Here is a 13,791-nt window from a genome sequence, read left to right on the forward strand (position 1 = left end):
GGTATTCCAGAACAGACTCTGGAGTGATGTAGCCACCAGTGTAGGGACCGGTGGATGTCTAGTGGAAGGCAGAACATGAATCCTGTTTGTGTGGGTCGCATACCCTGAGGAACCACGCCTGCAGTGTCCTCATCCTGAGGCGGGCAAAAGATGTGACTGCTGTCGTGGTGGCCATGTGTCCAAGGATGGTCTGTATTTGCATAGCCGATGAAGGGGGGTAATGAAGAGCCCCTAGGACCAATGCACACAGAGCTCAAAAACGGTCCTCTGGTAGCCGTGCCATGCCAGCGACAGAGCCTATAAAGGTGCCAATGAATCACACCTCCACAAGTTTCCCTCCACAGGTCACACACTTTTTAGAAACCTGCCCTGACTTACTGAGGAAGTCTAAGAGAGAAAAAATACTGTGGGGAAAATATATTGCAGAGGTTCCTAAATGCTGCTGCTACCCGCTGGAAAAAAATGGAACTATGGCTTCATCCCCACCCAGAGTATATATACCTTCTGGGGAGGGTGGGTGAGGCCATAGCCTAAAGTTGAAACATCTGTTAATGGTTCTGACACTGCAGCACACGTGCACTTAACTACCATATGCACGATTTCACAGAGACCACGTGGGAGAAACATGGGGATTGCCTGTACAACTGAACTGGGAAAGAAATAAGCTAATAGTTCTTGTACTGATAGAATCTATGCTGAATTTTATTTACTTGGCAAAACAGTCTTAAAAAGAAATCGCCCAGTGTAAATAGAATCTGAACAGACAAAATAAACACTTTCTCTGCAGAAGGTTTGTCATCTACTGACATAATGAACTTGTGAATAGCTGGGGAGGCTGCTGGCATAACTCACATGTGCAGTGCAGTCTGGGCCTTGGCTGCCTCCTGCTTGGTGCTGTATCGGATAAGGGCGGTGCCTTGGGTCAGGTTCAGATGGAATGTCAGCAGTGGACCATGCTGCATGCAGATAGTCCTCAAAGTTGACCCATCAATCTTGGAATGAACAGCAAAGACAAACAACATTTTCAATGAAATTAAATATCAGCACCATAACCACAATGCAGTCATAAAACTAGCAACAAAATGGACAACTTGTTAGCCACACCCTTTTCTCAAACAGCAATGTCCATTTGCGACTTAAGCCGTGGCGCTGTGCAGTAACAAGCAGCTGTTCAAGTGTAAGCTCCTCATTCTTAGACAGGAGTACTACCAATAATGTGACATAAGGCCTCAAAGCACAACATTATTAATCTTAGGAAATGTGCACTAGAAGTAGAACAGTATCACCACCAGCAATTAATTCAAGTGGTAAGTCTTTACACGCCTAAAACACTGTCGCCTTAAATTAAGGTTGATGTATCAGCATGGACCCTCACGTTTTGTTGAACTGCAAAAAATATTTCAGGGGATAAATGTGCAGCTTTAAAGCAGTCCAACAAGGTCCATTCACTGCAAGTTGATAGCCATATACAATAAAAGGGGGCTATCAGGCTTAGGGAAAACCTTTGAAGGGAAAACAAAATAGTATTATTAATAATAAACATTGACTAGGGAAAAGGTATGATTGTTACACTCTCCTCTGCTTCAGAAACCTTTCTTTGACACTTTTCAGGTTATTCTAAAGCAGTAGGCTTTCTTTTAAAGACAGAAATTAACAGCTCTCTTGATGATTTTGATACCATTACCATGAAATGACTCAGAGAAGTCTATCTGTGGAGTGGCATCTGTGGCAAAGCAAATGTCCCTTTTTCTTGATAAAAATATAAATATTAGAAAATAAATATCAATTGTCTGTAAGTAAAGTTATACTATTTAATTATTTTTAAAAATCAGGTTAAGTGTAGAGATAAAGTGTAAAGGCAAATGAATATATTAAGCACCAACTAAGCAAAGCTCAAAGATATATACTGTTAAAACAATTATTTCATTTTTTTCAGTCACCTCACAGGAAGCCATTACGCAGTAACTCCTTCCGTTTATTAACTAACTCCTGTTTTTCAGTGACAGCTGAATCATTCTGTTATTCATTAATGCCTTTTTTCATCTCAGCTGACTCAAAGTTCCATTTGCTTTTAATGATTTAGCTTTTAAACTGAAAAATTCTATATATGAGGTGGTGCAATGTACTACTTTGGCTGGATAGAAAGAAATGGAAACCACAAAACTCCTGTAGTTGGAGGCTCATTTTAATTGTGATTCTCCTCTATTGAAATTGCAATAAATTGGGATTCAAAATAAATATTATTAATTCAGACAATGAGGCACAATTAAGTGCTGGAACAGTTTTCCTAGTATGTATTGCTGGCAGAAGCACTGGAAACATTCTGTGGTTTCTCTATGGAGATGAAGGGGAATTGACAATTCTGTCTAGCCCTTACAATGTCCTGAAGAAGCTGGAACCGTGCAAACCATGTAAAAATTATTTTTAGCATTAAAAGAATCGCTCATTTACCTAAGCAAACAAGCATTAAAATCAATTCACAAAACAAGATCAAATTATGGTGTAAAATAAGATGAAGTCGAACACTGGTTTACAACACATTACACTTAAAGAATTATCACATTAATTTTGTTACTATTGAGAGAAACTGAACTGCAATGCAAGAAAATATATTGAAACAACCATTCAAAGCTTAAAGTTTCAGTAATGACCAGGGAGTGAAAATCAGAAATACCTGTGGAGTGAGATTATGAAGAACCAGCCAATAGCTGGCACGAACGGAACCACCATCACTCCAAGTAGAGGCTACAAATTATAAAAACAGCATACATTTTGGTCAGACTGATGTAAAAACAACATTAAATACAACAATTTGTTGTAAGCTGATTTATAGCTACATGGACTGTTGTTTCTTTATTCTAGTATATTTGTATTGTTTTTAGTCAGTTTTTTTAGTTTAATATTGTATTTTAATTTATTGTAATTAGCAACCATTAATTCCAAGTTTTGGTTCTCTTCCTTTCACAGCATTTTTCCTCCTAACTATTTCTTCCACCCCCCCCCCCCCCCGTGCTCTCAAGCAAAAGCCCGAAAGAGCCAGCAAGAGTGGGGGAAGCTTGGGGAATGAAGAGAAACAGATAATAGATATTTAAAAGGAGATGTGTTTTTTTAAACATAAGGATGTTCTGGTTAGGAAAGAAATAGGTTGGAAGGTTTAAAGATAAATAAAAGGAATAAGACAAAAATAAGGAATAAGACTGCTTAGCTGGGTACAGTTAGCTGCTGTAGAAGCATAGACAAGAAACAAGACTGGGCATTTGGGGATTGGCTCTCCCAATGCAGAGGCTGGATGGTTTTTGTTCTTTTCCCCCTAATCTCCAGTCTAGGGGAGCAAGTGGGAGAAGAGGCGCAAACATACAGTGGGGAAAAAGTATTTAGTCAGATACCAATTGTACAAGTTCTCCCACTTAAAAAGATGAGAGAGGCCTGTAACTGACGTCATAGGTAGACCTCACTTATGAGAGACAACATGAGAAAACACATCCAGAAAATCACATTGTCTGATATTTAATGAATTTATTTGCAAATTATGGTGGAAAATAAGTATTTGGTCACCTACAAACAAGCAAGATTTCTGGGTCTCACAGACTCCTCTGTCCTCCACTCATTACCTGTAGTAATGGCACCTATTTGAACTTGTTATCAGTATAAAATACACCTGTTCACAACGTCAAGTAGTCACACTCCAAACTCCACTATGGTGAAGGCCAAAGAGCTGTCGAAGGACACCAGAAACAAAATTGTCACCCTGCACCAGACTGGGAAGACTAAATCTGCAATAGGCAAGGAGCTTGGTGAGAAGAAATCAACTGTGGGAGCAATAATTAGAAAATGGAAGAGATACAAGACCACTGATAATCTCCCTTGATCTGGGGCTCCACGCAAGATTTCACCCCATGGGGTCAAAATGATCACAAGAACCACCGCAAAAATCCCAGAACCACACTGGGGAACCTAGTGAATGACCTGCAGAGAGCTGGGACCAACATAACCAAGGCTACCATCAGTAACAATCTACCCTGCCAGGGACTCAGATCCTGCAGTGCCAGACGTGTCCTCCTGCTTTAGCCAGTACATGTCCGGGGCTGACTGAAGTTTGCTAGAGCGCATTTGGATGATCCAGAAGAGTATTGGGAGAATGCCATCTGGTCAGATGAAACCAAAGGAGAACTGTTTAGCAGAAACACAACTCATCGTGTTTGGAGGAGAAAGCACGCTGAGTTGAATCCAAAGAACACCATACCTCCTGTGAAGCATGGGGGTGGCAACATCATGCTTTGGGGTTGTTTTTCTGCAAAGGGACCACGGTTAACTGATCCATATACATGAAAAAAATGAATGGGGCCATGTATCGTGAAATTTTGAGTGCAACCCTCCTTCCATCAGCAGGGGCACTGAAGACGAAACATGGCTGGGTCTTTCAGCATGACAATGATCCCGAGCATACCGCCAGGGCAACAATGGAGTGACTTCGTAAGAAGAATTTCAAGGCTCCAGATCTTAACCCCTATAGAAAACCTTTGGAGGGAGTTGAAAGCCAGCGACAGCCCCAAAACATGATGCCCTGTCCACAACCTCAGCGACAGCCCCAAAACATCACCGCTCTTGAGGAGATCTGCATGGAGGAATGAGCCAACATACCAGCAACAGTGTGTGCCAACTTTGTGAGGACTTACAGAAAACATTTGACCTCTGTAATTGCCAATAATGGATATATAACAAAGTATTGAGATGAACTTTTGTTATGGACCAAATACTTATTTTCCATCATAATTTGCAAATAAATTCATTAAAAATCAGACAATGTGATTTTCTGGATGTGTTTTCTCGTGTTGTCTCTCATAATTGAGGTCTACCTATGATGCCAATTACAGGCCTCTCTCATCTTTTTAAGTGGAATAACTTGTTCAATTGGTATCTGACTAAATACTTTTTTCCCCACTGTATAGGATGTCAACTCCTCATGTGATGGAAAAAAACAACCAACCCTACCAAACAACCAATTTCAGCTCACACTCTATGGAGAAAGTTCATGATCCTGCAGATGCTACCATTCAGAGGAAACAGTGCTTTCATCTATGTGACTGAAGTTCATGGCTGGGGAAACCATCAAGACCTTATTACATAGTTGTATTAAATACTAAACAGAGACAGAACCCATGTGTGTAACTACAGAGGTCATAGAATCATAGAGTTGGAAGAGAATGCATGGGCCATCCAGTCCAACCCCCTGCCAAGAAGCAGGAAAATCACATTCAAAGCATTCCCAACAGATGGCCATCCCGCCTCTATTTAAAAGCCTCCAAAGAAGGAGCCTCCACCACACTCCGGGCCAGGGAGTTCCACTGCTGAACAGCTCCCACAGTTAGGAAGTTCTTATAATGATGATGATGATGATAAAACTTTATTTATATACCGCTCTATCTCCCCTAGGGGACCCAGGGCGGTTTCCAAATAGCAAAACACCAACATATAGAGTACGCAAAACATAAGCATAGAATTATCAAAACAACAAATTTACGTTAAAATCCAATCCCACCCAAATCATTCAAATATTCAGATGGAATCTCCTTTCCTGTAGTTTGAAGCCATTGTTCTGCGTCCTAGTCTCCAGGGCAGCAGAAAACTTGCTTACTCCCTCCTCTCTATGACTTCCCCTCACATATTTATACATGATCATGAAATACAACACAATCTTTTTCAGATCTACTGCCTTCATATCCTAAATTACCAAACATATGTTTTAGACACTTTCAAGGACATTTTATGATAACACAAGTATTTTGGGGTTTCTTCTCACTTTACTTCCCCAGCAGTTTTGAAGAACCACTCTAGATAACTGTCAAACCTTTTTAAAGAGAAAGTTTTTTTCTGTGCATTCTGCAGATATCACCATCTTTTAACTGAAGGATTTTCATATATAGACTATCAATGTTGCAGTCTGTATACTTTAATATAAAGACTACCCAAAAAAGGAACGCACCAGAGGCAAGCCTTGACTCCTGTGCCCCCCACGCCCTGAGTGAGCGGGGTGCTGTGCTGCTCCAGGGAGAGGATGGTTTGGGATTACTCAGACCAGGTGGTGGGCGGGGCAGCCCTGTAGTGTTTCTTGAGGAAATATGGTTTTTCCACATCTTGTTGGAGAGATGAGCAGGATTAGGTCCTATGGGATCCGGGGACCACGTTGATTTGTAATCATTGAACTTTGCTATACCAAAGACATGAACAAGACAATAGTTAACACACAATAAATGATAGATTCTACCAACAGTATCAAGCACCACATATATCTGGGACATCTATTACTAAATTGTTCTGAAATCTCTACACCCAGGAAGGTTTAATGTCTGTTAATTACTTATGTTATAGTTTTTCTAAGCAGTAACACTCAAAGTGAATTTTGGTTAAGGCAAGTTCAAAAGAACTGATCATTATGTCTCCTTTCAAAAAGCAATAGTTTTTTCAGGTGATTATCCACAAAAGGTATGCATTTAATGTATATATTGTTGTACATCTTCAAGTCATTTTGGACTTACAGTCACCATATTATGGAGGTTTTTTGGCATGATTTGAAGAGATACGCAATGGAAACATACCTGAAGTGCTATGAACATTTGCGAAGGAATTGTCAGAGGCACTATAGGGCCAGGCACCAGGTGAAGGCAGCGAGGTGTTGAGGGAAGAATTAGACCCTGTGACAAATAAGAAAGGTAAAGTAAACATTCCAGATATTAACAGGAAACTATGATGACAGTTTTAAAACGGGATATAAATGCTTTTATGAAGTACACCAAAATGGTGCAAAAATGTATGATTAGTTCCTGGCACTAATCAGGGGTGTGGACTTTTGCAGGTGGAACTGGTCAAGTAACAATGGAGTACTCAATCATTTACTTTGCCACTGTCTTTTCCACATATAAACATCACTGAGAGAAAAAGAACAAAGAAAGCAGAAGAGGTTTTATAGAAAAATTAAGCCTCATCTATCCTGCTAGAAATTGAACAATATAACAATTCAATGGAAGAATAGAAAGAGGAGGAGAGAAGCGATAGTGAGGGCAGTAACAGAAGCAGCAACCAACAAACCTGTGGTGTTGTCCCGCAGAAGTTGATGATCAGTATCTACTATGGGGGATGTGGCTGTACCCCCCAGCACACTTCCTGGGGTCACATAGGGGTCAGATTCAGGGTCAATGTTTGGAATACCTTTCCATGGCACTCCTGGCTGAAACTCTGAAACATAATAATCACCAGATAGTACTTCAAACAAAATTGTTCATCGCTTTATTTCACACCGTTGCATGTACTTTCCAGGTTAGGATTATAGTCAAGCCAATTCTAAATTAGCAGTGGGTCTGATTACAACAGGCAAGTTAAACTGCAGGTGCCTTTAGAATTATTTACTGAGCATATATGAAAAGCAAAAGATGGTTTGTGTTAAAGATGGCATTTGGCAGCCACAGAAACAGTAATCTGCAAAATCCATAAATGCTTAGCTCACATATGTGGATCACTAGAAAGTTAATTTAGGCTTTTGATGCCTTACTTATCTAAAACTAGAACAGAACTTGGATCAGTATTTCAGGCATCTTGCTGTAGTTTTGAATGAAGTTGTCTAATAGAGCTAGATGCTGACAATGCAATATGGCTGTTAGGTTTTGAAAAGAAATTATGACTCATAGTGTTCATACTTTACAAACAATTCTGTTTAGTAAATGTCCATTTAAATTAAATTATATTCCTGCACTTTGAAGACTTGACAGCTCACGTAAATTATGTGAGCCTTTACATCCCTAAAGACAAGTACTGCCATCTGTCACTGAACAGAATAAAGATGTCACTTTTGTTATACCGCAATGTGCACCCTGCAGGTATTGATTTTTTAAAAATATGTACAGACCGTTTAGTTAATGCCTATGCTTAATTATTAAATATTTTATTCTGCATAAAGTCATTGCAAACTAATGGAACTTTATGACTTTTTGGGTTATTTTTCTTTTGATGGATTTCTGAACATACAAGAAAAACTCCTCCCTAATACATGTAGTTTTATCACCCTGCGATCTCAAATATGCAAATAGCGAAAGAATAATGAAAAAACATTTTCCTTGGAATATGGTATGCAGAAAGGTTATTATATGAGAATTTCTCTCTCCCGCCCTCCCGAGATGACTATGAACAATCTATGAATAGTACAAATACAACAGAAACTACAATTACCTGGAGGCCAGCTGGCATTGCTGGATTTGCTTCCAATTTTACTTGTTGGTGGAGATTTGGCAGGTAACCAACCATCACCAGCAGGGCCTGTGTGGCTGCCCAGTGGGTCGCCTGGGATTATATCAAATTGGTTATAGGGCGACCCTCCTCGGGCTTTTCCAGGGGGCACAATTGTCCCTAGAGGAAAAAAAATACATACATTGGTAAGAAACACAATCAGGGTTGTGGCTGAGATAGGGTTCAAAATCCAGGTGAAAGTGAAACCACAAATCATATCTGACACATAGCAATAATAAGTTACTAGTGTGTCAGAAAACAGAATATGAGAAAGAAAAACAAATACAAATTAATACATTTGGGAGAACTTAAAGGGAAAACATTTTTTTGCTTCAGAAACTAAGCCTACCAAAAATAGGAGATGCATTAAAAATCTCCCACTTAATAAAGTTAGTATGTTAAAGGAGAATGAGATCATGCTTAGCAAGGGAAATCTCTCACCATTTTTGTGCATATTGGCATCTTGGGAAGCTACAGGTGGCAGCCCATCCATCATAGAAGTCCACTGTTTAAAGCGAGATTCTGATCCAGTCTCTTTCCCTCCTACCATGCCATAATCCATGCCACTTGAACCGAAACCTGTGAAAGTACAACACACACACACAACATAATTTGGCTTCATTTTAAATGTTACAGAAATGAAACAAATTTAGTGAATTAATCAAATTAAATGAAAAAGAAAACAAGCTTTGGACTGTTTGGATCCTAAGTTTTGTGAACTGTTGCTGTTAACGTCTTTACTACTGGAAGCACATAAATATTTCAGTCACAACACCTTTTAATTCTGTGGTGTAGCTGTGTTTTTATAATTACTGCACTTGATTCAGAATATCAATGTGAAACATGGAATCTATTTTATACTTGGAAACTGTTAAAATAAAATGTTAGGAACAAGTGGATGATTGTAGACAAAGACACAGATCTATCCTGGATCATGACTTGTGGATATCAGAGGGCCGCTTATATACTCGGTTTATACTGCTGTATGGGTAAACTGCATGGGAAGAACTGATGCTGTGATTCTATTCAGCAATATAAATGACATAAACTACAAGTCTACTGTTTGAGTTTAGTGCAAAAATTCTTGGTGCACAAGAAATATAGCAGATATATAGCCATTTTCAGTACTTACCTGAACCATATCCAGGAATTTGCCCTTTGGTTGAGATATCTGAGAGACCCACATTTAGACCCCCAGACACTATAGTGTCTATATGTGGCTTAGGCCCAACCGGATGTGATGGGGAATGTTTCATGCCAGGTTGCCTCTGCTGTTGCTGAAAGGCACTCACCATACGGGCAAGCTGCTGTTTAGGGGCAGGGGGAGGGGGGAGACACAAGAAAAAAGGCACAGGTTGGCTTGGAACAAAACTGGGATTCTTTTCTAAAAACCATGCTATTCTACAGGAAGTAGACACAGGCGGTCTACCTATAATTGTGGTTCTTCATCATGATCATTGGTGAACTTATTCATATGGGGATCTCTGCACCCGCCAGACCGTATTTGGAAACTCTGCAAGTCCAGAGATTCCGATATGTGTAAGTCATAGAGACCATGAAGAAAAATGAAACTTTAATAGCATCTTCTAAATACAAAGAGAGGTGTAAATGCACATAGTGTACGCCCTTTACTGTTGAAATATTATACCTGTTGCTCTTGCTGTTGTCGTACAGCTTGGGAAATCTTTCTCTGATTTTGTAACAGTTGCTGCTGCTGCTGTTGCTGCTGCTGCTGGAGAAGGAGCTGACATGCCTGCAAGGTAAATGAAGAACAAGAAACTTCTTTGCAATGACTATAATTACAATTAACTAGTAGCAAAGAGACACTGTTTTAGCAGATAACAACAGCACCTTTTCTGCAAATAAAAAAAACCCCAAAATTACCATGAAATTTTTTTGCTTACTTGTAACTGTGATTCTTTAAGGTGTTGTCTGTGAACTAACATAACTGGGCCACTTACATTTTAACAGTGAAGTCTCGGAACCATTCAGAACTGTGTGAAAACTTTCTGCCAGCAACCTGGACCATTCTGTTACTGTATATATTTCAAGTGCTGCCTAATCAGTTCCATATATGCTGAATTGCTGTCAGCAGTTGTGTGAATTCAAAGATGATAATTTAAAGAGCTGTAGTTACACGTGACTGCTCTTTTTCTTCTGTCTTTTAAAGAACAGGAGATTAACGCATTACTCACTAGCAGAGGGAAACAGATCAAAGTGTTTTTGGTGGCTGCTCTCAGAATTTGGAACTCACTTCCACTGGAGACTAGGATGGCCCCATTCCTGCTGGCCTTTCATAAGCAAGCTAATACCTTTCTTTGTCATCAGGCATTTGGAGGAGGATGAGGGGCACACCGCTGGGGAGGTTGTGGGTGGGAGTTGGGGAAGTATTTAATTTAAAATGTAATGTTAATTGTACGAATATTTTATTGTATCTTGGTGGTGGAGCAGGTTCAGCTTTTCATGTTAAGCTTATGCATAATTGAGATACCAAAGGGATAGAAAACATTCATCCCACCAATTTAATAAATGGCATGGGTGTGTATTTTCATTACATAATGTATCAATTTATCAATTACAAAACACAACATTTTCTCAGGCACATCAAATCTACAAAAATAATCACAGGAAGAAAATTTAATCTACATTGTAAAGAGTTGTTACTTACAAGCTGAAATTGAGGAATTTGTGGAAGTTGACTCAGCATAGCAATCTGTTGGGGAGAAAGTTGGGGACCCATGTTGAAAAGACCCGGATTCAAGCTACTGTTAGGAAATTGCTTGAGCATGGAGGCAGCAGACACCTTTAAAAACCAAACAAGAAAACATAATGCTTCAAAGCAAAGAACTGAGAATCTACAAGGATAACTGAAGACACAAATCTGCTGAAAAAACACATACTAAAGGCACATCAGAATCCTAATTACATTGTTGGAATAAAGGGTGGATGAGGCCATAATCACCATATACTTTTACAGCCTTTCTTCCTCTCATTCATACGACAACAGGCAAGACAGGGCGAAAGAGAAACTGTGAGATGCATTGGATTTTGCCACTGGCCAGCAGTTTCTCTATCCAGAACTTCTTTGTTGTTATAGACAGTTTAGTCCAGGCATGGGGAAACTTCGGTTCTCCAGGTGTTTTGGACTTCAACTCCCACAATTCGGCTGTTAGAAATTATGGAAGTTGAAGTCCTAAACACCTGGAGGGCCGAAGCTTGCCCATGCCTGGTTTAGTCTGAAGCCCCTTCTAAATTGTCTTTCAATGGCAATGTGTATCAAATGAACATGTGTGTCACCATGTCCATTACAGTATACTTAGAGCAATGAGACATTTATAGCTGAACACAGTGGGTAACTCCTGGCTAAAATGGTAACACGCACTTCAAAGTGCCAACACAAATATTCTAAAGCACTTGGTCATGTTAGTTTACCAGTCTATTATTATAAGAATGTTTCTCACATGATTGAATTGCCATAATCACCTTCAAAACACACATGGGCCTGGTGCAAAGGTGATTTATTTACTAGTCTGTATTTTTCATAATTTTAAAACATAGAACCATATGATTTATATGGTAAAGAGCTCTCTGCTTTTAATCTAAAGCAAGAATAATGCCACTGGCCTAGAAACTTTTTACTGTTCCATAGAGAAATGCCTTGGTACTAATGGGGGACCCAAAGCAGCCATGCCAGCAAGGATTTTTTTTTTTTACTTTCATCAGCTTAGGAAAAAGTAAGCTTTTTGGGGTTTTGTTACTCATACCACATACCATAAATCAACTATGTTTTATCATGTAGGGGATTTGACCAGTAGCAACACTATATGTGTATCTAAAGATACTAAAATATATGATTTACACTGCACCATCAACAATGATTACCTGGGGAGAAAGAAATTGGGGAGGCACTTGTGCCCGGATATTGGGAGAAGGATTCAGTGGTTGCACTGGTGGGTGCATTCCTCTCGATTGTGCTGTGCTGTTTCCAAACAGACCTTGATTGCCACCCTAAAAAACAAATAAACGAAACTGTGAGAATAACTGCTTACCTTAGCTGAAGCATGGACTTAATTTTATTACACACATATTCCAATTAACACCATTAGTGTTACATTATTTTAAAAGTCACGGATATTTCAGTCCTGCTTGGCGTTTTGACTTCATTTTCTTGCTGAGAGATTCTATTTTATGCTATATTCATTTCCTTAAAGGCCAAAGACAACATGAAACCCAGACAAAGATATTTTTGCAGAGATCTAAAAATATTTAGTGATAACATTCAATTCAGGCCCAGGCTATTTGACAACTCACATATCCTCCTATAAACCAGCTTCGACACTGTGGTCAGCAGATGAGGCTCTGCTCTCGGTCCTACCGCCATCTCAAGTACGGCTGGTGGGAACAAGAGAAAGGGCCTACTCTGTGATCACCCCTCAGCTCTGAAACTCCTTTCCTAAAGAAACAAAAATGGACCCCTCCCTTCTCTTCTTTAAAAAACAATTAAAAACCCATCTTTGCTCATTAGCATATAGAGAGGAGGATTAGATGACTATATATAGCTAATATGCATCTGACCAGAAACTGCTATTGCACTCTGGCGCTGTTGGCGCTGTTGGCTCTGTTGACACTACTGGTTACATAATTAATTTTAAATATTATTGTAACTGAACCATTGGTGGTTTTTTAAAATTGATGTTCATGTTTTCGTTTAGATATAATTTAATGGACAAGTCATGTTATTATTTAATTCTAGGTTGTATGTTATAATTTGGTCTTAGATGTTGGTTTATTTTGAGATTTGGTTGGTTCGTTATTGTATGTGTATCTAAGGTTGTATCAAGGCATTGAATGTTTGCCCTTTTTGTTTGTTAGAATCTGCTCTGTGTCCCTTTGGGGAGATAGGGTGGAATATAAATAAAGTTGCTGCTGCTGTTATTATTATTATTATTGAGGAGAAATGACTCATTTTCACAATGTATCCAATATGTTCATTCACCAATAGTTATGAAGTGTCTTGGGAAAGCGAATGTAGAAAGACAGCCATGAGGAATTTGTAAGAAGCCAAAGTGACAGACATAAGCAATATCCTGAATGACAAGAGACAGAGAAAGACTAACTGATGGGCTGCTGAATTTTACTTATTTTCATGTATTTCCTTGAACATAACATATTTAAATTAAAAGGGGGAAGGGAGAAACAGCTGACCAGGATTAAGCATAGGGCGCAGCCAAGCAATAACATAACCAAGAATGTGATCTCTTACTTGTCTAGCAGCAAAGTTTGGGGGGTTGAGCCCTGAGCCGATTGCCCCAAGGCATACGTTGGGTAGTGTGGAACCAGAGGGAGACAGCTTGTAGTTGGGAGAAGGGGAGAAGGGAGAGCAGGGAGCCTCATCCCCAAGGCACCCATCTTGATTGGAGAAAGGCAAAGTCAGCTGAAGCAGTAGTTAGCCAATCAGCAGGAGTTGGTTAGTGAAGCAACAGAGTCCAAGAAGAGAAAGAGTGACCGTGAGTG

General features: G+C 39.5%; 1 protein-coding gene across 8 annotated transcripts in view; it reads right to left on the reverse strand.

Annotated features, from left to right (window-relative positions):
• The window catches only part of TNRC6B (trinucleotide repeat containing adaptor 6B), a 112,313-nt gene that overhangs the window by 14,455 nt on the left and 84,067 nt on the right, over positions 1–13,791 (reverse strand). For 6 of the 8 annotated variants that reach the window (XM_060777093.2, XM_067469185.1, XM_067469186.1 and 3 more), the window contains 12 exons: positions 13,541–13,711; positions 12,160–12,285; positions 10,946–11,080; positions 9,926–10,030; positions 9,410–9,584; positions 8,719–8,856; positions 8,221–8,397; positions 7,087–7,233; positions 6,597–6,692; positions 5,984–6,208; positions 2,675–2,745; positions 853–992 (listed from right to left, as the gene is read on the reverse strand). In XM_060777093.2, coding sequence (XP_060633076.2) covers positions 853–992; positions 2,675–2,745; positions 5,984–6,208; positions 6,597–6,692; positions 7,087–7,233; positions 8,221–8,397; positions 8,719–8,856; positions 9,410–9,584; positions 9,926–10,030; positions 10,946–11,080; positions 12,160–12,285; positions 13,541–13,711 — 1,706 coding nt within the window. The remainder of the gene's footprint in view (positions 1–852; positions 993–2,674; positions 2,746–5,983; positions 6,209–6,596; positions 6,693–7,086; positions 7,234–8,220; positions 8,398–8,718; positions 8,857–9,409; positions 9,585–9,925; positions 10,031–10,945; positions 11,081–12,159; positions 12,286–13,540; positions 13,712–13,791) is intronic. The other 2 variants (XM_067469188.1, XM_067469187.1) reach the window with 1 other exon arrangement.

The sequence above is a fragment of the Anolis sagrei genome, chromosome 5 (assembly GCF_037176765.1).
Source record: "Anolis sagrei isolate rAnoSag1 chromosome 5, rAnoSag1.mat, whole genome shotgun sequence".
In the NCBI taxonomy this organism is placed as follows: domain Eukaryota; kingdom Metazoa; phylum Chordata; class Lepidosauria; order Squamata; family Dactyloidae; genus Anolis; species Anolis sagrei.